The sequence below is a fragment of the Aplidium turbinatum genome, chromosome 17 (assembly GCF_918807975.1).
Source record: "Aplidium turbinatum chromosome 17, kaAplTurb1.1, whole genome shotgun sequence".
Lineage (NCBI taxonomy): Eukaryota > Metazoa > Chordata > Ascidiacea > Aplousobranchia > Polyclinidae > Aplidium > Aplidium turbinatum.
This window is the reverse complement of record NC_137488.1, coordinates 12250505-12275533: the sequence shown is the minus strand read 5'-3', so window position 1 is coordinate 12275533 and position 25029 is coordinate 12250505. Positions and strand designations below refer to the sequence as shown.

The 25029-nt window shown below is 38.7% G+C and overlaps 1 protein-coding gene across 1 annotated transcript; it reads left to right on the top strand.

Annotated features, from left to right (window-relative positions):
• Nucleotides 1-73: 73 nt before the first annotated feature.
• LOC145786637 (sialin-like) lies at nucleotides 74-24835 on the top strand. Its single transcript, XM_082598332.1, has 12 exons — nucleotides 74-184; nucleotides 4235-4325; nucleotides 17600-17790; nucleotides 18243-18346; nucleotides 18701-18830; nucleotides 19820-20003; nucleotides 21001-21116; nucleotides 21666-21824; nucleotides 22004-22136; nucleotides 22750-22897; nucleotides 23923-24016; nucleotides 24537-24835. Exons 1-12 carry the CDS (start codon nucleotides 155-157, stop codon nucleotides 24726-24728), a joined length of 1572 nt encoding a protein of 523 aa, XP_082454458.1. The 5' UTR covers nucleotides 74-154; the 3' UTR covers nucleotides 24729-24835.
• The last annotated feature ends 194 nt before the right edge of the window (nucleotides 24836-25029 follow it).

The following is a 25029-nucleotide window of genomic DNA, read 5'->3' as shown; positions in this document are numbered from 1 at the left end:
TCAATGTAAACCCACAGTGGGTTTGGCAGTGTGAATTGTAATTATAGTCTTCATTGTAATTGTTTTTAGCTAATGTGTAGGTCATGTTTTAATTACCGAGTCAGACACTTATTTTCACTACGGTAGCCTACGTTTAAAGATACCGTCTGGTTCCATGAAGCATCCACCAAACCCCCTATCAAACGTGAGTTTCTATTTTTGTTGTAGGCTATTGTAATTTGTAACTAAGTTAGGCCTACAGACAATGTTGTTTAACATTCCGTTAGTCCACCTTTTTTCATAATTTTAGTAGGCCTACTGTAGGCTGTTGTTTTTTCAGCTTAATTGGTTAGCGCATGACTATGTTAACGAAGAAGCTTTAAGATCAAGCCACGCTGATTCGATTCTCGGGGTGTGCGCAGAGATGGGCGTGATCTTAAAAATCACTTTTATTTTTACTGATCTTGATCTATGATCACTTTTTGTGTGATCTTGATCCTTAAAAACAACAAGATCAAGTTTACTAGATAAAGGCATATTTCAGAACTCGTAGGCTACTGTACAAAGAAATTAATGGCTACCAGGGTTGCGGTCCTGCCGAGTCGAGAAAAATATATACAACTCCGGCTTCTTGGTTTTTATAACTGACCGACTCCGGCTTCAGTGTTGCCAGATTTTTTCTGAATTTTGTCTATGTTTTTTTTATATTTAAGCGTATTTTACTTAAATTTTGAAAAAAAATTGAGAAGGCGAATTTCACAAGAACCATCACTTCTATTTTTTTGTAAATTTTGAAGCGCAATGCAAAGAACAAGAAAAAATATCAAAAAAAAAAGAGAGATTGCAAACAGTCTGGACACGCCAAAATCCATCCGACTCTACAGCCCTGGTGGCAAATACAACTAATCTAAAAGTTTGACTAAATTGGCTATCTTTGATTTTCGAAAAACTATAGCCTAGCTAAATCAGCTCAACCACTTCCTGTAGCGCTTGTTCCTGTAAAAATTTTGCTTTAATCTGATTTCTTTTCGTGTAGTTTGTTTTCTGCAAGATAAGCAATGAGAACAACACGTCTTAAATCAGTATTATTTGCCGCCTGACATTAGCTACCGTGTTTATTAACTGAAATGACAAGAAATGACGATTGCGTGTATGAATCATGGATCCATTCTTAAAGTTTTAGAGCTAGCCTACTTTGCATCAAGATAAACAAGTGCCGCCTAAGCTCCACCACTGACCCCTCATACTTAAGTTATATTGGGCTGCATAGAGAAAAACGTTCATGCTTCATCTAAACCAGTGGTTCTTAAACTGGGGGGCGCGTGAGGCTCACAAGAGGGCGCAAGAAATTGAAAAAACTCTGCATGAATTATGACTAAACAATAAACATTAAACATGTCTTCACAACTACGCTGGACAGTCGATTGTTGAAGATGAAACTTTGTGTTACAGTGGCACAGTGTTTGTAGAGCGTGTTGTTGTCACATCTCGCATTCTTTGTGATATTTTAGCAGTGATGTACGCGCATACAAAAAATTTTGACGCCGTCAGCGTAAACACAAACGTTCGAAAAACCATACGCCGTATGCGTCAACATAACTTGTAAAAAAAGTTGGCGGCGTCAGCGTCAGCGCATACACTAGCGTAAACTCATTTTGTTTGCTAGGTGCCAAACATTCACACGGTATAAACCACTCGAAACAAACAAGTTTTATTTTGAATTTCCACAAAAAAAAAAACAAGCATCTGAAAGTGTTCATCTGACATTTTGCTGCGTTTTGGTTTTGATATGTCTTTGCCCAAAAACAATTTTTCAACTTATTCAAAATTTGGAAAGTTTGATAAAAAAAAATGCAAACAACAGCTAAGACATTAAAAAGTATGCGTTGACGATATGCGCTAAAAAACCGCAAAAACTTTACGGCGTAGCCTCAAGCGACAACTAGGCCTATCCAAAAAAAATGTGGCCGCAAGCGTTAGCGCAAACAAAAAGTCTACGCCGCAAGTCTACGGCGTAGAATTTGCGGCGTATACGTACATCTCTGTATTTTAGACGTTGCTAAATGTTTCTACGACACCTTAACTCTCTAGTAACACAACGGTTTTCTGACACAGCAGCCTCGAGCTTTAGTTGTAATGATAATGGCAACGAATGACCAACAAGTGACAGAGGCTAGAAGTAGGTCCCAACTCTACAATAGTAGGCTACCATGCGTAAACTATCCCCAACTCTACAATAGTAGGCTACCGTGCGTAAACTATTTTTTTTTAATTTTAGCATTGATTTAATTAGGTTTATTTTTAATTAAACAGTTCTATTGACATAATATGAGTAGGGAAAAAGAGAAAGTATGACGAAAATTAACTGAAGTTTGGTTTTATAGATGCCATAGTAAAAGACCAAGTTGTAGCCTACCACAATGCGTCATATGTTTTCAAAATCTGCGCAACGACGCTTTGAGACCAACTCGTTTGCAGCATCATCTTGAAAAAAAAACACCTTGACCACCAAAGTAAACCTTTAGCTTTTTTCCAATGCAAGAAAGACTCTTTTAAAAAAAATGAAGATTGCAAGTAGCGAGTGCTTTCGCCAATCGTCGTAGGTGGAAGTTGTGGAAGCGTCTTTCGGAATTTGGCATTGTCCAGTTGGCCTACGGCTACGTGGACATTTTTGAAGCCCTTAATAATTTAAATCTGCTCCTGCAGGGCAAGAATACTAATCGCATCAAACACTGTGATGCCATCCAGGCTTTCATAGCAAAACTGAGGCTGTGGCATCGTCGAGTTCAAAAAGGAAACGCAGCTTCATTTTCCAAATTTGATAATCGAGAAATACCAAATTGAACTGAAGGGCGAGCTTAAGTTCGAAGTGGATTGCCACCGTCAACTTTTGAAACAAGAATTTGAACGCTATTTTCCAGACTTGGGTGACACCGAACATCCACAATGGCAGATGACAAGGAATCCCTTTCGTCCAAATGAGGAAATTATTCCCGACAATTTACAAGAGGAATTCTTGAAGCTAAAATGAAATTCTACTGAGAGTGACAACCTTGAAGCAATGCCACTAACTGAGTTCTGAGCGAAATATGTGCACATTTACAAGAGGGTGGGTGCAGGGATGGAGGAACCACGTGGGCCTCGTGGGCCTGGGCCCACCTACTTTATTTTCTGGGTGGGCCTGGCCCACCCACTTTTGAAAGCCAAATTTCTTTGAAATGGTAAAGAAAACGGCAAATCAAAGAGGAAGTTCCAAAAAAGGTCTTCATTTCATTTGATACACATTAGTTTAATTATCTTTGATAGCTCAATGATGAAATCCAATCTTCAAACATTCCTGTTGAGCCCACTATTGATGGGCAGCACCTGTGGGTGTGGCTGCGTGTGATTGGTGGAGCAATCTATCAATCAATATAATTATACTCTATGGTTAAAACAATGACGTCATTACATATGCACACTGTATGGTATAATCCTGCAGATTATTGCTCCCAAGTGGTATTATAACTGTGTGTGTAGCCTATTGTTGCCTTTTTATTTGTGTGCACATGGCCACATTTTGTACAGCGCTATAGAGCAATTTAACAATTTTGTAATTTTTTGCCCCAATCGGGCCAAACAATGGAAAATCTTTGCTTGTTGGCACGAAAGGCAATCATAAAAACACAATGCATAAACGATTTCAAGTATTAGGAATGCAACAATGTTATGAGGTGTCTGGGGGGCAAAGCCCCCCAGAAGTTGGATTGACTTTTACTGCTGCGCCTCTGGGCCCACCTACTTTTAAAATGGTTCCTCCATCCCTGGGTGGGTGCTGTGGCTGTTCGCACACTTCTTCCATTTTCATCCACTTACTTGTGCGAAAAGGTTTTTCTACTCTCGTGCACATGAAGACAAAATCTAGAAACAAACTTGAATGTGAAGCCGATCTGAGATGTGCATTATCTGCTACTAATCCCCAAATTAAACATTTGGTACCGTATCCAAAAAAAAGTTACTTCTTTCGCATTGATGCAACTTACCTGGAAATGAATTGTTGTCCTAAATAATGTTTTTTTGATTTTGAAACAAGGTAGGGCGCGAATTTTGTTGGATTTTTAAAAGGGAGGCGTGTCTCAAAAAGTTTAAGAACCACTGATCTAAACTGTTTTAAAACAGTTATGTTAATGTTGTCTCAACCCAAAAATCACACCGGGGATTGCGAGACATCAACTTTTCCTAGATGACTAACAATAATACATTTCATTGTTTAAAGATATCAACCTTTCCAGAAGAGATAAAATCATATTTGACAACTTGTGATAATGAAGACGAAAAAGAATACTTAGAAAAGACACCACCTGGAGGTAGCCTGCGCGTGAATTAGTAGGCTACTATAAGAGCTTTAGACTTGAGTAGGTTAACTTGAAATTGTTTGTGTTGTATGAAGTAGTAACGTACGCCAGGGCTTCCCAAACTGGGGGTCGCAACCCCGCAAGGGGTCGCGTAACGAACTTTGGGGGTCGCAGAAAGTGTACTGATTTTTCACAAAGTAGCCTACTCTATATTAACACTTCTGTGCAAGTTGTTAACTTTGAGAGTGGCACACTCAATACTTCTATTTTTAAAAATTGATGTGGTAAAATGAAATCAGAATTTAAAGCCTTTTTGTTGCAATGTGAAGTAAGATAAATTTCAAAAGTTAAAGCTTTAAAAAGCTAATAGTGTTGAAAATTGGAGTCGTAATTTTTCTAACGAAAAAAAATCAGGCTGAGTCCACCATTTTCGTAATGACATCTGGTTTTTAAAATTATGCTGTTTATTAAATTTGCTTGAAATACTGAACGAACTTAACTTGTCTCTTCCAAGCAGAAAACATCAAAGTTTTTACACTGAATTCTAAATTTGAAGTGTTCATCAAAAATAAGTACAAAAAATTTAAACATCTGCTTGAAAATGCTTGAAAATGAACACCAGGTTGAAAATGGTTCATTTGAAATGTTCTCATTTACTGAAGAGTTTTTGGCTAACAATGATGTAAAATCAAATGTTATTAGATCTCTGGTTATTAACCATTTGTCAAATCTGTTGAAACAGTTTTAGAAGTATTTTCTACCAAACTGTATTGGATTCAAAATAGGTTTCCGAGCGCAATACCGAAACCTAGGCTACTTACAACGCAAAACCAAAGTACCGAGCAGTCGAGCACTCTCTCTCAAGAAGAACTTGCTGATCTATCTTCTGATTTGAAGTTTAAATTTTCTGGAAATTTATGAATTTTGTGCAACAAAGCTTCACACTTTTTGGCTTTGCGTTAAAGTGGAATACCTACCAATGCATTGATTCAGTAGTAGGGTAACCGCACTCGTGCTGTTTGTATCGACGTTTTTATGTTGAAAATTTTCAGCCGCGAAAACTGAATCAAATGCTAATTAAGCACTAGTTGAGAGGATCATCTCACCAACGATTCAATTACAGTGATCAGCTAAAGGCTTCCTCAATCAAGCAAACATTGATCTCGAATCGTGGAAACAACTTGCCAGTGACAGGTCAATCTGGAGGGAAAAAACTAGTGAAGGCACGGATTTTTTCGAACAACAGCATACAAAAGGCTCAGGAAAAGCAAAACATTATAAAAGACAAGCTAAAAACACAACGTTCCCCACCCTTCATGCAATGTGACTTATGCCCACGTCTTTTCCACCATAGACTATGGACTTCCAAAGCCACATTCGATATAACCATCCAAAGCGAAACTCGATTTGATGACAAAACTAATAGTCCGGCAGCCCGTGACGTATTTGTAACATCATAAGGTACAAAAGGTTTGAGTGTTTTATCAACCTTGCCCCACTGTGGGATGTTCAGAAACCCATATCTGAGGTTTCCCTGCTGGGGCGTTTGGGGGCTACGGCCCGGTGAAAAACCCATTTTGGGGGTCAAAAAAACATCATAAGGTACAAGAACAAAACCAACGCCAGATTTTATGCCTTCACTTGTAGACTTTGGAACAAGTCGATTTGGGTGCCCCAGGTGGGGCATTCCCGAATAAGGGGCCCCCAAAGTTGGGGCAAAATACGTAAAAATAACATCATAAGGTACAAAGATGGAACTTCTTTCATCAGTTGGGGCATGTTCCACTGAGTACGAAACAACTTTTTTTATGGCCCCAAGGTGGGGCTTAACCTCATTTTGGGGGTATAACCCCTAAAATTCACAAAATTAACATCATAAGGTACATGGATGAAACCAAGTGTAGGTGATAGTACCTTACTTACGGATTTCAGAACATTAAAATTTGGTCGCCCCAGGTGGGGCAATCCCGAATAAGGGGCCCCCAAAGTTGGGGCAAAATACGTAAAAATAACATCATAAGGTACAAAGATGGAACTTCTTTCATCAGTTGGGGCATGTTCCACTGAGTTCGAAACAACTTTTCTTATGGCCCCAAGGTGGGGCTTAACCTCATTTTGGGGGTATAACCCCTAAAATTCACAAAATTAACATCATAAGGTACATGGATGAAACAAAGTGTAGGTGATAGTACCTCACTTACGGATTTCAGAACATTAAAATTGGGTCGCCCCAGGTGGGGCATTCCCGAATAAGGAGCCCCCAAAGTTGGATCAAAATACCTAACGGTAAAAATAACATCATAAGGTGCAAAGATGGAACTTCTTTCATCAGTTGGGGCATGTTCTACTGAGTTTGAAACAACTTTTCTTATGGCTCCAAGGTGGGGTTTAACCTCATTTTGTGGTATAACCCCTAAAATTCACAAAATTATTATTATAAGGTATAAAACCAAGTGTCTCTCGTATATATTTCAAAACGTCTGCAAATATTTTGGAAAATTAACGAAGCATGTAGGATACAATATCTACACAGCATAACGTTTGCTTATTAGGTTAAAATTTATCACTATGAAAATAGATATTGTACGCAGGGGTGGATTGGCGGCTAATCATTAACCTACTGGGAATTCGAGAACGTTCCCGGTTGGCCGGTCAGAGGGTCACTGTCCTGTTTTATGTACAAAAGAAAATTTTATTTGAAATATAATAGTCGTAGCGCTATATTCTTATTCTTTGTTTGAATAACACTAACAATGATTCAAGTTACAAATCGAAGCTTGCTATACAAATACGTACAATGTCTAATTTCATAGCCTACATCATATTACCGGTGAAAGACTTTTTCTGAAATGAAATAAATTGTTTGTGAAACGAGCATTTCTACGCTAAATCTATTTTGATAGAAGTGGACCGTTATTATTTTTAAATTCCCGGGCTAATTCAGTTTGCTAATCCGCCCCTGATTGTACGTAGGTCTACCTACATTTAAGTTTCTCTCAGACTAAACACTGAACAGAAACAAATCACACTGTGTGGTCTCTTTTAAACAACTGAGAGGACTTAATAACACGTGATTTGTGCTGAAAGGAATGGAAAAAATGCTCGCTACAAAATAACAAAACCTGGAACGGCGTGCGAAAGAAACGTTAAACTATGCACTAGAACGAAAAGATGCACATTGAACTATTTGAAAACGTATGCCCTGTTCATCAAGGTTTGCAGCCATGTGAAAAGATCAATCCTAACACTTTGTTCCATGTGGTTTCGTGAGTTCTGGTGGAAACCGTAAAATTAATACAAGTTCAAATCATACTCTATCCCCATGTATACAAGAATAAAGGTAAAAAGTTGCTTATGTAGGCTATAGCCTACAGTTTATTTATGCTTGAGGTGGAGAAAGGCAAAAACATCTATTCATTAAAGGTCTGCAGGTTCGTCGTCAGAAAAGTCACATTCATCCGTTTCTGTTGTTTCATCATCTGATTCTGTTCCGTCTTGGTCCAAACCTTTCTCACTTTGCAGAACGTTGTCCAGCGTGGACGGAACTGGATCTCCATGAAACCAAACTGGAGTGAATTTACCATCATCCAAACGCCAGCCGCTTTCAACCGGTGTCTGGAAAAAGCTTCCTTTTTCGGCAGCATGATTCCAAATGCCACAAATGTAATTCGCTCTGAGTATTTTCTGATGGAGCACAGTTTTGCACGGGGGAAAGTTGCTTCCATCTGAACCTTTCAGTCGTCGTAATGGATTGGAACCTTTCGGTTTGTATGTCTCAATGAATTTTTTAAATCGTAGTTCATTAACGCAATGACCACTTTTACATCCATACATCTGGCACACAAATTTTTCAATGCTTTTTTCAATGTTTTCATCAAGATTTTTCGAGTATCCCAAAGCAGCAAAGGCATGTTGAGCATGCACATTTTTCTCCAATATATTAAGGGGTCGAGCCTTCCCTTTACCCGAAAAAGCAGCTGTATAATCACAGCCTGTAAAGCAATGAAAACCGGGAAGCGACCGAAGCATGTCTGGAGATAAAGTACTGCCAAGCTTTGATACATCAATATATCTCAGAGTGTTGTTTGCCTGTACACCAACTTCCATCCATATGTTTACGTCTTTTTGTACGAACGACAAATTTCCCAACAGTATAATCAGAACATCCGTGTCATTAGAGCGGACTACCACATTTTTCACATCTTGGCATGCGGTGACGATGTGGTACATTAGGCGCGTATCTGCTTCTTCGTGGTAGCATAACAAGGACTCCTCTTCACCACACAACATTTTTTCGCCATCTTTTCGATAAACATAACATTTTTCATCAAGTGTAGCATAAAGAACCTTTAAGTCGAGGAAGCTGGAATACTCATCTGATTTCCAAGAATTAACAAGAAAATGCACCAATGCTTGCTTGAAGTTGTCATTCCTCATTGCGGCTACAAAATTAACAGGTCGTTTCATGGCCTCTCCTTCGATGACGTATTGCTGATCGCGGAAGCCATGAATTGCTCGGCGATCTCGCTCGGCATCTTTGATGGACGGCGATACAGTTCTATCGAAAACAACGTGTATTGTTTTCCCAATGTGTCTGCACAATTTTTTCAAAATCGTCTTTGCAACACCTCCGAACGTCATCGGCAAATCGCCAAGAGTGTGAAGAAGAAACATACCATCGATCAACGTACAGTCAACAAAAGGCGGATCTGTACTTTCAATTTTCTTTTCAAGAGCCTTCAAAAGCATTGACTTTTGTGTTGATTTCATCGTTGCATCCATATGGCACAAAGACAGTGGTACTGGTGTGAGGGGGTAAGACAGCATCAATTCCATGTCTACCTTGTGATCTACTGCTAAACATAGAAGTCTTCCCATCAGATTGCGTTCCATTCTCAACTGAGAAAATTTGCCTTCGCGGGTTATGCTTTTCACAACGGCAGCTTCAGAAGCAAAGTTGCAGATTTTGTTTCTACGTATTGGCTTGTTGAAGGTGCTAGCGTCCTGGTGGCATTGACTTATAAATTTATTTCTATCCTCAGTTCCTTTTTGAAAAACATTCAAAAGAAAATTTGAAGTGGCAGGAGCGACTGCTTTTCCTGTGCTAATATTGAATAGAAAGGATACATCGAAACTTGCACTAAATGGATTAACTGTACTGCTTATTTTTTGCATTAGTTTATCCAAATGTCTGCGATCTCTATCGATGCTTGAAGGACGAAGGTCAAATGATGCTTCCTCTGCTGATGTCATCCCCAGATCTTCATAGAAGTGGTGAAGGATCGATCGGCGCATAAAGTGGGTAAGTGCCCATCTCTGTCTGGCACCAATTGAATTGGTGAAAGACGTAATCCCAGTGAGTCGATTGGCGGATTCTGCATTGATTGTTTGCTCCAAAGTTTGATCAACAGCACATCCACAGAAGTTTTTTTCAGTTCTTTTTACGGACAAGATGCCTTGTTCAAACAGATCACTTATTCCAGGGTGAGTTTCTTCCATTTTTAGCATGTTATCCTGCAGCCGCAAAATCCATCTTGCATAATTTGGTTGGTTGAAAATGAAAAATACGCTTGACATCTCTCCTATGCAGTGCACAAACAACTGATGATTGGCAGAATGAATACTCCGAGCAAAGAGGAGGTACGTCTTGACAAGTTTTAAGTATCCATACCAGTATTGGGCAGTCTTGCCATTTTCTCCTGTTTCGGTTTTCCTTGAAAATTCTTGGTAGGAACTCAAAAAGCTTTTAACATTGTCATCCAAAAAGCCAATCGTTGTCTGGGATGGACGAATACATAAACGACGTAGTTCTTCGTCCAGATTTTCAGGAGCAGGGCATTGTAACAAGAATTGATTAAAATGCAAGATTTCTAATGCTGCTCCAAAAAGAACGTGTATTCGTTTGCACCTATTGTAGGCTAATGAGTACCACGCAGAAACCCGTTAAGGGATCCTTCGGCAAGAATACCAGCTTCTGTTAGGATGTATGGACCACCTGAACCATCCAAGTACTTACCCATAGCTTTAAAGAACGCCATACAAATGTGGAAACCACCCAGTAATATGAACAAACGGTCATATTTTGGACTTTCTTGCTCTTGAATGGTGAGGGCATGTTTTGCAATGGCCAGATCGTATGTAACACACATGTACTCTTGCTGGCATTCATCTGCTATCTGCAAAGATCTTCTCATTGTTTCAGCAACCACTTGCAGACTGGTGGGAGACTGGTTGATCTGCGGAAGGTACGAGATCTTCTGTCTTGGGAAGTTATCTTCGAATACTTTTGCATTCCATCCGACCCACATAGGTGTCCTTGGAATACCTAAGGCAAGGGACATCATCCACAATGAATCAATCGTAGGAAAGTTTTGCAAAGCCTTGTGCGTTTGAATTCTCTTTTCATCCTCAAGAGCCAAAAAAACGAGCTCTGTCATCCGTTTCCGCTTTCTATACGGTTGAAGATCTACAACATCAGCTGCCAGTGACCTTCGCTTCCTCGATTTCTGCCGAAAGGTTCCATCTTCAGGTTGAGGCTCCTCTACAATTTCTTCCGTTTCCGAAGTTACAACCAGATTCTGAAAACAGATGCCAACTGTGTCGTGGAGGGTTCCCTTTCCATCTAAAGTATCGACAAAAGCATCATAATTATCCCAAGCTACACCGGTGCAAAGTTCAGGTTGTAAGTCTATTCCTTGCGGAGTTGCTCGGTTTTGCTTGAGATGAGTATATGCAAGCTCAGTTTCGATTTCCTCTACACAATCATATGATACACAGTGCCCGAGACGATTAAGGATGTTAATCACTTTTTTGCTATTCGTAAGACTCTTTACTGCGATTCCGATTTGCAAATGCTTAGATGGTTTTGTACGCCCGTTGGTAACAGCATATATCACATCCTGAGAAAAAGACGCAGTTTTCCTAAGTTTTTGTTCACTGCTTCCCCTGCGTGCATCTGGTCCACATATCAAATGAGTAAAAAACTGAAGCAAAACGTTTGGAATATCAGCTTCTCCTTTCATGACATCTCTCGCTGATAAATCTTCTGGAAGATGATTTTTTGGCATTTTAAGCACTTCTTTACGAATCACAAAGGCAACATCACGAACAGTTATAGCCGCACGGCTTCTTTCGGCAGTCACCTTCTCTAAAGCTATAGACTTATCCATAGTACTTTTGTAGATCATGTACCCTAACTTTTGATTGCTTTTTTGTATTTGTATGGTTTCGCTGAAATGTTGCACAAGCTTCCCTTGCAAATGTTGCACGCTAAATTTGTTGGATGAATCGTAATCTTCAAATAGTTCGCTTATGTGTGTAACGTACTGATTATAAACATCTATCATCAAATGAACTTCCTCATTCTCCACAACACTCTTCTCCAAAAATGAACAAATACTTTCAAAAGCGATTTTGTGTGCCTGCCGTACGAAATGCCATTCATTCCGTTTGGACTGTGCGGAAGCTGAATGCAACTTATCTGCTTTTTTTTGGTAAGATGTGCGACAAATGGCATGGTAGCATACCTCCTTGGCTACGAAGTCGATATGCGATACACGAGCCAGCATGGCGTCGTCGCGCAGAATATTTGCATACCTTTTTACATTTTCTTCAAAGTTCTTGGTTGCGCACTTGATCAAATCCTGCTTTTTACCGCGAAGTTTCTTTGCCACTTGGCAACAAAATATACATTTCTTCTCAAAGACTCCAGTGGTTGAGGATATCGAAATGGCTGAATCAGATCTAAGTATTCTTGCGGAGGTAGAAGCTGCTGCTTCCATGTCAGTATCGATGCAACTACTGCTACTATTGTTGCTGTTGTATTTTTCACTAGTTTACAAGTTTTTACGATACCTGCACGTATTAATGAATTAAATTAAGAGGTCTGGGTTCCAAATGGAATGGAAACTCAGTGGGTGGTAGGCTACTGCCAGAGCCGTTGAGAGGATATTTCGAGCCCGGTACCAATGAGATTCTCAGGCCCCAAATCAAGACACTGCTACAAAAAAACGCAATTCTCCCCTAAAAAAATAAGGTATTCTCTAAAAAAAAGTTGAGAGCCACTAGCATAGGGCCTAGATAAAACTACTAAAACTAAACCTACTAAAACTAAACCTATTAAAACTTTATTATTTGATGGCCCTTGTCAACTGGTTACTACCGGTAGTTGTCGTGGTCGAATTCTACTTTTTGCATCAGCCAGATGCTTCTGTGCTACTAATGCTGTCTGCTAACCTGAGATGTAGCTTAGCGTTTAGTTTGTTTTAAATATCTTCATCAAATTAACCTTTTCTATTGAGTAGAACTAAAATGGTGGGCTACTGGAACCGGCACTACACACTGGCAAGATTCAAAATCTTTAAATCTATAGTCTATAATACTAAATCTTACATTTCTAATGGCGCAGGTTAACTGGCAGTCAGTATGAGAATTTCAGAAACACCACGTGGAGTTCTCTATGCCCTATTATCGTCTTCGACTCTTGTACGATATAAATATAACCACAAGAGTAGCATAATATCATTATGTTGTCATACAGAGTAACAGATAACAGTCTATGACGAAAGCCTGCCTGTTGCGCCAAATCATATCACATTGTATGCTACTGTTATGTACACTACAGTCTTTAACTGGTGAAATATTAAATTATAGCGCAGTTGCTTATAATGGAATTATGACTTTCGCACCCGGTATCAGTCTTTGTGCTAGGAAACATCCTCAGCTGTAGCAAAAAAAACTTTGACGTTTTGCAAACACTTGGTTTCATCCAAATAGGCTACAACCTTGAATTTGGGGGTTATATATCCTAAAATGATGTTAAACCCCACCTTGGGGCCATAAGAAAAGTTTTTTCGAACTCGGTGGAACGCGTCCCAACTGATGATACTAGTTCCATCTTTGCACCTTATGATGTTATTTTTACGTATTTTGCCCCAACTTTGGGGGCCCTTATTCGAGAATGCCCACCTGGGGCGACCAAATTTTAATGTTCTGAAATCCGTAAGTGAGGTACTATCACCTACACTAGGTTTCATCCATGTACCTTATGATGTTAATTTTGTGAATTTTAGGGGTTATACCCCCAAAATGAGGTTAAGCCCCACCTTGGGGCCATAAAAAAAGTTGTTTCGTACTCAGTGGAACATGCCCCAACTGATGAAAGAAGTTCCATCTTTGTACCTTATGATGTTATTTTTACGTATTTTGCCCCAACTTTGGGGGCCCCTTATTCGGGAATGCCCCACCTGGGGCACCCAGATCGACTTGTTCCAAAGTCTACAAGTGAAGGCATAAAATCTGGCGTTGGTTTTGTTCTTGTACCTTATGATGTTTTTTTGACCCCCAAAATGGGTTTTTCACCGGGCCGTAGCCCCCAAACGCCCCAGCAGGGAAACCTCAGATATGGGTTTCTGAACATCCCACAGTGGGGCAAGGTTGATAAAACACTCAAACCTTTTGTACCTTATGATGTTACAAATACGTCACGGGCTGCCGGACTATAATGTTCGGACACGAGCTGGAAACAATTTGTGCGAGTCAGCGTTTCCAACGTTGATGGCAATCAAAACCAAACAGCCTAAGAATCATTGAAACAGCCTAGCTGTAGCAAAAAGCGGTCACATCCATCAAACTGAATATATGTGTTTGGTTTTTATTTTATTTTTTTTCGGTAGGCTACGTGTAAATTGTAAAATATAAAATAGTAGGCTTCAAATATCGTTAGGTTGCTTTTAGTTTTCATTCGAATTAAACCTTTCCATAAATATCACAAATGTATATTTCGCACTGCTTATCATATTTACCGTGATGGGTCGCGGAAAATTTTACGAGATTGAAAGGGGTCGCGAGCAAAAAAGTTTGGGAAGCCCTGACGTAGGCTACCATTTGTTTTCTCGAGTAGGCTAATTTGAATAGTAGGCTATATATTAATCTTATTGCAAGAAAAATAGCATTTTGAAGCTGATGATAGGCCTGCACTAAAACAACTTACCCATACTTGAAATATTATTACGTGTATGCAGTAGCGTTGACAGGGGGGTCGAGGAGGTACTTTTGGACCTGGGATGATGTTGGGGCCGGTAATATTTCCAAGGGGCCCAGGAACGAAGAAACCACCTCGTGTTCTTTGGTTATAAGTTAGTAGTTTTTCGTAGATCTGTGTTCGTTTGGGGCCCGAAGATCTCATTGGTACAGAAAGTATAGATTGCTTTAAAAGCTATGTTGCCTTCGACTTCGAATATAACACTTCAGTTCATCCAAGAATCGAAAGATGGATTTTGTATAAAAATAAATGCCCTTTTAAAGGAGAAGCTTTTGCTCCATTCTGTTTATTTAAATTTGAATAAATATTTAATATAGAATAAGTTTTTGTTTCATTTTTTCTTTTTCTTACGAAGTAGGCTACGAAAGCTCAGCATCAAGATTGGTTTTGCAACTTGAAACATGCAAATTTGATTATAATTGCTTTTAAAATGTGTTAACTTAAAATTGCTTGTCACAATTTGAGTGAGGTTAGCAGCCTATTTGAGTTTTTGGTGATTAAATTTATATGTTTTGTGCTGGTGTACACCTGTATACAATCATAACATAAGCGCGCAACCCAGTTAACAATAATGCTATTCCTTGGTAGTAAGTTTTTAAGCTGTTTCAGTAAAACATCAGGTTGTGGGGGTTGAAACTGAGCCTGGCAAAAACTACCGTGACATCTTTTCACCTGTACAACATGGAATCCAAGCGCCAATAGTTTGTCTTTCTTAATGGAAACCCACTAGGTAGCTTACCATACAACCCACCTTCCACTTACTTTGGAGTGAAGCTCGATCGGCAATTGACCTATAAACACCACGCCGAAGCCCTCCATGCTAAGTTATCAGCACGTAACAACTTGCTCACTTGCTGAGATGCTCAGCTGAGCCATCTTGGGTGCTAGTACCTCCAAACTCCGTACAAGAGCTCTTGCATTTGTTTACAGCACTTTCGAATAATATGATTCTCCAGCTTGATGCCACAGCGTAGCCTACACACTAGCAAAATTGACACTGCCTTCAACTTCACCATGAGAATAATCACCGATTGTCTGCTCCTAACTCCCACTGACTTTCTGTTGGTACTAGGCTATCAGGCGTTGCCCCAGCTAAACTGCGTAGGGAAATCACGTATACATGGGCTGGTTTTACAAGCTATGTCAAGGGATGACCACAGGGGCGCCGGAAGCGGGGGGGCAGGGGGGGCGAATGCCCCCCCTGCCTTCAATTTTTCTGCAGATGGAGGGGCAGGGAGGCAATGGTGCCCTTTTAAAGTCATGTAAGCTACTGCACATTTTGCAATATAACAATTTCTGCTATTCACTTTTAGCCTAATTATAATCTTTCGTTTTTGTCTCAAAATAATATTTACGGCACAAAATTTTGCTACACAGTACAGGCCTTAAAACTCGTTTTTTTTTTTTGGCAGCCATCGTGGCCTACCGGGAGATCCTTCTCGGGGGCCAAATCTGCGTGCTTTGAGGCCAAAATACAAAATAAAAATAACGATAGCACAAGTAAATAGAATTAAACTTGCAACAATGCTAAAATGATCACTTAGCGTTGTTGAAGTCTTGGCCTGGGCGATGTCCTACAATAGAATCGTTGCACCACGCAATAACTGCTTTATCGGGATTGTAATCCAGTACTATTCAAACGAGTGTCTCCAATGTGGCTAATTTTAAAGAAGTTCGCCACTCCCCTAGAATTCTTTTTAGCAACGAAAAACAACGTTCGACATGACTGTGTTGACGATGACGGCAAGGTAATAAGTATTTCAATGATGTGAAGGACATTACTAAAAGAAGCATAATTTTTGCAAAATATGATCAAAAAATGTTTTCCCCTCGGATGTCAACTAACTTAGTTCTCCTTTTAAACAACTGTTCAATGTCCGACAACATCGAATCGACATAAAAACAATATTGCCAGCCGATGTAAATTAGCACTTCGGATTAACACTTTGTTAAAATAAACGTCGGGAATTACAAACAAGACTTACAACGCTGGCGATCGCAGATGGATATATTCCATCAATAACAAATATTCCCGCACAATGCAACAGTGGCGATTAGGCTATGACGCGCTGACCTAATTTTGCGTCACTCTTTGACGCGCTGACCTAATTTTGCGTCACTCTTTGATACTACATGTTTTCGACAGTTAATCCACAATCATTCTATTGCGAAATTAAATAATTGGCTAGAAGAGACCGGCGGCCAAACTTGGCCGATTGAGGAGGTAGCACCGGCGGTCATTCAAGCACTACTTAGCGGCCATGGCCGCAGGCTGTTTTAAGGCTTGACAGTAGGTTACATCATTATAACATAACATGGTGCCCTTCTTTGTATACCGCATTATCATTATTGCTATATTTTATCTTAAAACTTGAAAAAAAATTGGCCTTTTAGTAAACAAAAGTGCCCTTTTTTCGTAATCTTGCCCCCCCAGTCACAAATCGTTCCGGCGCCCCTGACCACCTCCTCAACCAGATGGTCCTAAAAATGTAGGCCTATCTCCAAAGGCTCCAGCGCTTGAAATCTAGACACCCTTTTTCAGCCATGTTGCAGCTATCTACAACTCCAACTTTCACATTTCCGAAGTTTGGAACAGTGAAAGGAAAAAAAGTCGCCAGACCAGTTCAATTTACGGTCCTTCCCAAAACCAATGCTCCATCAGGAGCAGAACTACCTCGGAAGGAATGGGTGAAGCTCAACCGCTTGCAAAGTGGGGTGGGCCGTTTCAATAGCAGCATGTTCCAATGGTGCCTCGCCGACTCACCATCTTGTGCTTGTGGCTCAGATTTTCAGACTGCATAGGCTACCACATTATCTACCAATGTCCTGTATAGGCTACCGACCCCAGGATAGATATGTGGACCTAACAACACATGAACACACAATCCGTTGGCTGCTGCGCCTGAATATAACAACGTGACCTGCGGCGGCCTCAAACGCAAGAAGAAAAAGTACCTAAAACATTTTTGCAGCCTATAGTTCTTAAAAATAGCAGCAAATAACCTCTTTGTCACTGAAGTGATACTATACAGCTGAATTAGTAGGGTTTAATACGCTACTGTAGGCTATAGGCTATACTGTAGCATAATGCTATTACGCTTAAGCTAAAATGATAAAGCAAGTATGATTATACAAAGTGTCTATAAAAATCAAGTAGAGCAATGTCGGCTGTAAACAATGGAAATGCTGTAGCCTAGTTATCATTACTGTAGGCTACAATCAATATTTACACTCATTATTTCAGTGGGAACATGGATTTCAGCACGGTTTTCTCTGGCTTATGTTGCGTTTTTTGGATTTGCAAATCTGTATGCTTTACGAGTCAACTTGAGTGTAGCAATACTTTCAATGGTCAACTCCACGTTTCTGGAAATGAACAACCAACAGCTTGACTCTGATATGTGCCCTGAGAGTCATTCTGAAATAAACCACACGGTTAGTTTAGATTCTGTACATAGATGCTTGACACCAAATTACAACCAACTTTTTCTCATAATCGTAAAAAGTAGAGACATTCATAGGCCTACATCACTATACGCTTTAGGTAGGCCTGTAAGTTATTAGGTGGTTTTTCGTTTTGAGGAATTAGGCTACGTGCAGCAAGCCGCAAGGGAAGAGGAAAAGCGACGAAAAAATGCATTGAAATGATGCCACCATCGACAGCATTCTTAACTTGTAACCGCTGTGGTCACGCCTACCTGTCGAACTTTGTAGTTAGGCACAAGGTGACTGGCTACCAACCTCCGTAACGAAGCAATATTATATCTCAATACAATCTGGCACTATAATAGCCTACTAATCTGCATTATGTGATTGTAAGCTAGGACGAAAGGATTTCGTACATGCATCACATTGAACTGGTGAATGAATGATTTTTTTTTTTGCAGAGTGGTGAGTTCAATTGGAATGGAAATGACAGAGGACTGTTACTTGGAGCTTTTTTCTATGGCTACATATTCACTCAGATACCAGGCGGATATCTTGCCAGCAGGTAGGCTACATTGAATAGAAAGAAACAAGGCTGTGGGATCGGAGGCGGAACAGTTTTGACGTGTACGCATTAAGTCTTTAAAATATAGCCGAGTTAGGCCCGATTATCTTCACCCCATCATAACCTTGTAGCCTGCAGGGCTGTTGGAGATCATAAGAATATGATCGTTTTTGGAAGCCTTCTAAGAACGTGCGAGGTCCCCAGACTCCGATGGAATATGTTTGATCTAATTTCACATTCTTAAACAAATAGACCTACAGGCTTCGATTCCTAGAAAATAGTGATAGTCTACAAAAGCTCTATTTTTCATCAGATGTGTAGCCTACCAATTAATATTCTCGAATGTTTCTACAGGTTTGGTGGAAAGAATTTGCTTGGTTTTAGCATCTTGTTTACCTCCATACTTACAATGTTGACGCCTGTTGCTGCAAGATCAAGCTTTCCTTTATTAATATCACTTCGAATTGCTGAAGGAGTTTCTGAGGTGTTGCAAACATTTGTTGCTATTAGACAATAGACATTAGTGCTCACCAGGGCCGGATTTATCTGATGGGGGGCCCGGGGCGCTTTTAGATCGGGGGGCCCCCGTGCAAAAATTTTTTTCGCGCCTACGGCGCGAAAAACCATCTCTACGTCTACAGTAGTATCAGTCCAGTACTGCATAGCATTTTGCAGAAAACTTTAAAGGCCAAAAGGAAAAAAATAACACAAAATCACATTTTTTTCCACATAGGGGGGCCCTTCAAAAGTCGGGGGGCCCGGGGCAACTGCCCCCTCTGCCCCCCCCTAAATCCGGGCCTGGTGCTCACATGCTACGGCAGTTTGGTTCAGATTTAAAAATTGTCATATGATGCTAGTTAACATGATTTGCATAGTCCTGACGCTGTATCAACAAGAATACTTATTTACAGAGCATAGGTGTAGGATTTAGGGGTGCAGGGGGTGCAACTGTACCCCCCAACTTTCAATTAGTCAAAAATTTGGGCAAATTTGATGAAAAGTTGGGCAAGAACTTTCAGCATATTTAAAAAAAATTATTGAAATTGAAATTATTTTTGATTTTTGCTCAAAGTCTTTGACCTACTTTTTTGGCCGTAGCCTTAACCACTAGTCTACAATGAGTGTTTAAAATACGCTTTTGCTATGAACATAAAATGCAATCTTATTATAATTAATTCTTCCTCGAAAAATTTCCATCTACGCTACTGTGAGTATATTATATAACTATTTTATAAATAATAATATGCACGCTACGCGGTCCGCTATGTTGTGTAATATAGCCTAATATTTGATTGTATGCTATCTAAAATATGTGATAGGCCTAATTATTGCAAACTGTCTTGGTTTTGATGATATTTCAATCAATGATATTGTGCTACTAAACATTGCAATCAAAAGAGTGAAGCACACTTGATAAATTTGAATTTTTATTATAGTCCAAAAAGATATTGGAAAATATATTTTTGTGTTCAGGGAGTGGCTTTCCCAGCCATGCACTCTATGTTCGGCGCTTGGGCTCCACCTATTGACAGGAGTCGTCTTGTTTCATTGGCGTATGCTGGATGCCAGTTTGGAACAGTTGTGTCCCAACCGATATCTGGTTTACTTTCTTCATCGAACATCATGGGCGGCTGGCCCTCCGTGTTTTATTTTTTTGGTTAGAATGTTTTTTTTATATTGTATTTATAGTCGTTATAAAGTAATGATTTTGTAAGCATGTTTGCAAAAGATAAATAAGGCCCAATACAGAAGTAGCAGCATACGCCGTACATTGACCTCATAACATTAACTACGCCTATTTTACTGCCGTGTTTGTTTTGTGCTTTCTTTTTAACTTTTTTACAAAAAGAGCATGGACAAGGCCTACAAGCCCTACATGTCACTGTTTTTACTAAAGTTTATAGTAAAGTAAGAGTTTTCATATATAAGTTTTAACAAGCTATAGATGTTATAAAAAAATATTAGGTGGAAAACACATTGAAGCAATAGCTTACTTGTTAACCAGCAGTTTGTCATTCCGTGGATTATTTAAATGCAATAGTGTAATCAGGGCACCAAACCAACGTAAACTATTGTGGAGAAATTTCATGTTGTGCATGCGAATGCCAAGATATTCTGGACCGGAAGCGTAGCCAACAGAGTTGAGAGTCATACTGTACTTACAACTCATGTGGGACATGCGTGAGGTCACGATAACGAAAATTGATTTTCTTCTTATTGTTATTATTGATTGTGGCGTCACACACATCTCAAAATGGAATAAATCCGTCACCTCCGAGATAACAGTGTATCCACTAGCTTTGACGTAGACATTACCTCACAATAGCGCAATTGGCCTTGTTATCTCGGTGGTGACGATAAATCTCCCTCTCCCTGGCTACGCTACTGTTCTCTAATTTATCTCTCTGAATATAATATTGGGGCGGGGGTGACCTCCACCTGCGGATTTATTATTACATAACACTTTTTTATAAATATATAAAACTAATATCATCTATCAATCAAAATACTAAATATCATCAGAACTGAAGATGCACTGAATAAGTGCGAAATATATTTTCTGTAACATCTACTGACAACTGATCCCTGTTACCTTAGCAACTGAGGTTTTAGCTTACATAAAACTAATGTTATTTTAATTTATTTTTCGTTAGGTATTTCTGGACTTCTGTGGTGTTGCGTTTGGTTTTTATTTGCTACAGATTTTCCACGCGATTTTAAATGGATTTCAAAAGCAGAAGTGGAGTACATTGAAAAGACTGTTGAGCAGGTAAATGCAACTGTAATCATTGTTAGTCGATCACCTTTGGCAATTCGAACCCTTTTATGGCACAATCTAGAGCTACTTTAAAGACTTGCAATATTGTTTATGTGTGCAATTGTTATTTGTTACATATAGACTATTATACAATTATACTATATAGACTTGTACAGTTGTATGTAGGCAATACATGTCAGCCTTATAATGTTTATTAAAGCCCATTTTATAGGTTGCTACTATTTAACAAATCGATGTACTGCTGTGTTGCCAAGTATCCCCAAGTAAGCAAATATAGAATTCGGTTTTCGAACCTTTTTATTTTGTATTTTTGCATCAAAACTTTATAATTCACATCAAAACTATGGCTACAAGTCTGCTTAATCTCTTTCTGCTGCATTTGTTTTCTAAAACAAAATCCTCTAATTTACCCCACTACATGCATCTTTTAAATTTTTGATGGTAATTTTACCTGTTCCAAACCTGATATTCTTAAAAAAAATGACTCGTGTGATTTGACATAGAAAAAATTGCTACTCATTTCGCTCTGTCCTATTTCAGCCCGATGCAAATCGCTCCATTCCTTGGAAAGAAATATTTCTAAGCAAGCCAGCATGGGCGATTATGATCGCACATTTCTGCCACAATTGGGGATTCTACACCTTACTTACCAGCTTGCCTCTTTTCCTGAAAGATGTTTTAAGATTTGATGTCAAGGAAGTGAGAAATATATTACGTATTACCAGTCTTATGCTACTAAACTAGATAGATATGTATTTGATTTACGGTATACCCTTATGTGCTTGTCTACAATCGTTTAAAATATCTAATAATAAATTTATCATTATTATCTGTATTTCATTTTTGGATACCGGTACTAACCTAATTTATTAATGTAGAATGGATTTGTATCAGCATTACCTTATTTGGTAAGTTGGATATCTATCATCGTAAGTGGGATGGTTGCTGATCTACTCCGTGAAAAAGAAATACTCAACACGTCACAGACACGAAAAACTTTCACAACAATATGTACGTGCACCTGCAAGGCTGCGATGCTTCGAAAATTTTGAATCATATTGTAGTAGTTCTGTTGTGTAATTTCGAATATCGACTAAGCCTATACATTTTCCCACATCGTTTTTACAGCATAAGCTGAGCTGATTAAATTGATCAACAGTTTTGTGTTTAATGTTCTCTATACCTGGTAGGCTCTTGATTAGTGCAAAAGTTTAATTTTAAAAAAATTAACGTTTTTGTGATTAGCACTTTCTTGAAAATGTATCCGACAACTAAAAAGCTCAATCCACATGCGTTATACGAGTTAACTTATTTATAAACTATATAACTATATATAATATGTAAATACTATCAACACTACAAAATTGCTCAATACCAAGGAAAAAAAGCAAAGCAGGCCATCCTCAGTGTAGCTACCTACTGCAGTCACGCGGTGTGCCATTATTTGCAGTTTATTACATTTCATGCATTTATTTAAGCCTATTTGGTACAATGTCAGTTGTTGACAACTGTTTTACATTTACCTGTTTAAAATGTTCAAGAAATATATCATTCATTTCTTGAATGTACAGTAGGTCTATTGCTAGTATAGACAAACTGACACATTTTGTATCTATACTTTTAGCTTTTCTTGGCTCAGCTATTTTCCTTTTGTCTGCTGGGTTCGTTGGTTGCAACAAAGTTGCCGCAATCACTTGTCTTTGCATAGCCACCGGATTATCTGGATTATCTTTTTCTGGTTTTTATTCCAACCATGTTGATATAGCATCCAGGTAATAATCCTATATCAGTTAACAGTGGCTTCTCCGTAAGGACCGTGGAGGCTGTAGCTGCTCCATTATTTTAGTAAAAGAAAGCAATTTAAGTATTATATTCGCGCTAAATTAACTAATTAGTCGTACCTTATACAAAAAAGCTGCAGGTTGCGCACAATGCACTGAAATTTGTGTTTGTTGGTTCACAATCCAAAAGCTCCTCTATGGTGAATCGTTTGAGATGATTCAATATTTTTTTTAACTTTTTTTTGGTTGAACATCGAATATTTTTCGGTGATTTTAAAAGCTTTGCTTTGTTTTCATTGCATCTTGTGGGCTAAAATTAAACTGTTTCAGGCTGTTGAAATTTAAAATCTTTTACTAGGCTTGGTCCAACTAAGAACTGTTGTAATCCTCAAATATTATTAATGAAAGAATTATAAACACATTGTAAATTTTAACAAGCTTAGTTATTGAACAACATGGAGCAGGGGGTTTTAATAAATTGGTAGTTTAACTAAATTACATAAGAAGGTAATTAAAAGGAAGTAGCCAACATCTAAATATTTTGAAAGCTTTATTATGAATATTTCTTACATACCGTATATGATATATTTAAAAGCTGTGTAGCTCTAACACTTGCATTGGGCATTGGCAATTAATATTTTAACTTGATATTGCTATGGGCCTAATATTTGTCAGACTATTTATGCAGCAGTGAGATACCTCAGGCCTATACGAGTGCATCATTGGCTAATATCGCAGCTCCTCCATTACAAATGATCATGAGCCGCCATTGTCAGCTAGTACGAATTACTGCTACCCCAAACAGCAAAATCCATTATTTTTACATTGATTCAATGTTTGCAGACGTTGAATCATTGTAAAAATGATAGATTTTGCTGTCTGAGACACTTAATTCTTCTGCCTGTTAGTAGGCTAAGCGTTATGCTGTCTTTCACACATGGCTTTGAAACGGTATTTGTATTAAGCTGTTATATACTGTAGTTTATTCTCAATGGCAGCATATATATTATTTTAAGGTATTCTGGAATATTAATGGGAATAACAAATACATGGGCTACTATACCAGGTTGCGTTTCACCTGCCATAGTTGGAATTTTAACCGGAGAAAATGTAAGTTTAACAAACGTTCCAAACACTAAATTACTTTCCTGTTCTACGATAAATTGTAGCAAAAATTTGCATTTTAGTAGCACTGAAAATATGAGTGCTCTTTGAGGCATGCAAATATATTCTGATACATATATTGATTTCCATTAAGGATAGGCTAGGGGATCTCCTGACTAAGAAGCAGCAGGCCAGCGATTCTCCATCAAGTATCAATTAATCATTCATTATTACAAAAATACATGGAAAATCAGCAAAGCCCTATTGGCATATGCATTTCGCTCTAACTGTAGAGCATCATTAGTGCCTTATTTAAACACCGATTCTATTTGAATAAGGCACAAATGATGCTCTACAGTAAGAGCGAAATGCATATGCCAATAGGGCTCTGCTGATTTTCCATGTATTTTTGTAATAAAGAATGATTAAATAGATTCTGATAGTTTAAAAACAAACTTTTGAACAAGCAACTCACAGCGAGGTTGCAACTCGTATATTTTCACACGTTGTACAATTTTTATTTCAGCCCAATCGCCAAAACTGGATGATCGTTTTCTACATATCTGCTGCTATCTATGTTGTCGGAGCAATCTTGTATGTCCTGCTGGGAAGTGGATTGGAGCAAAAATGGAACCGTTCATACGCAGTGAAAGACGAGCTATCACTCTTGCTGGAGGAATTAGATAATAAATCACAAAATAGTTTTAAGTTAGAATGATTTCGAATGTCTCAAATAAATAGATTTATTTGGTATCTATGTGCATTTTTATTAGCCACATCGGATGCAACTCATTGTAGTAAATAAAAGCCATTTCTTTCCATCGATTGCTCTTAGTTTTATTTTTTTGTTTTTGTCAGCAACGTGGAAATAGGAACATTGCAGAATCATGATTTTCTGTAATGAGTCTGCAGTGCAAATTGTGTGAGATTTGGCAGAAATTTCATTTCAATATGAACAAAATTCATTAGCCTATAGGCTAACTTGCTTCTTTGTCAGCATACTTACAGTTACAACATAT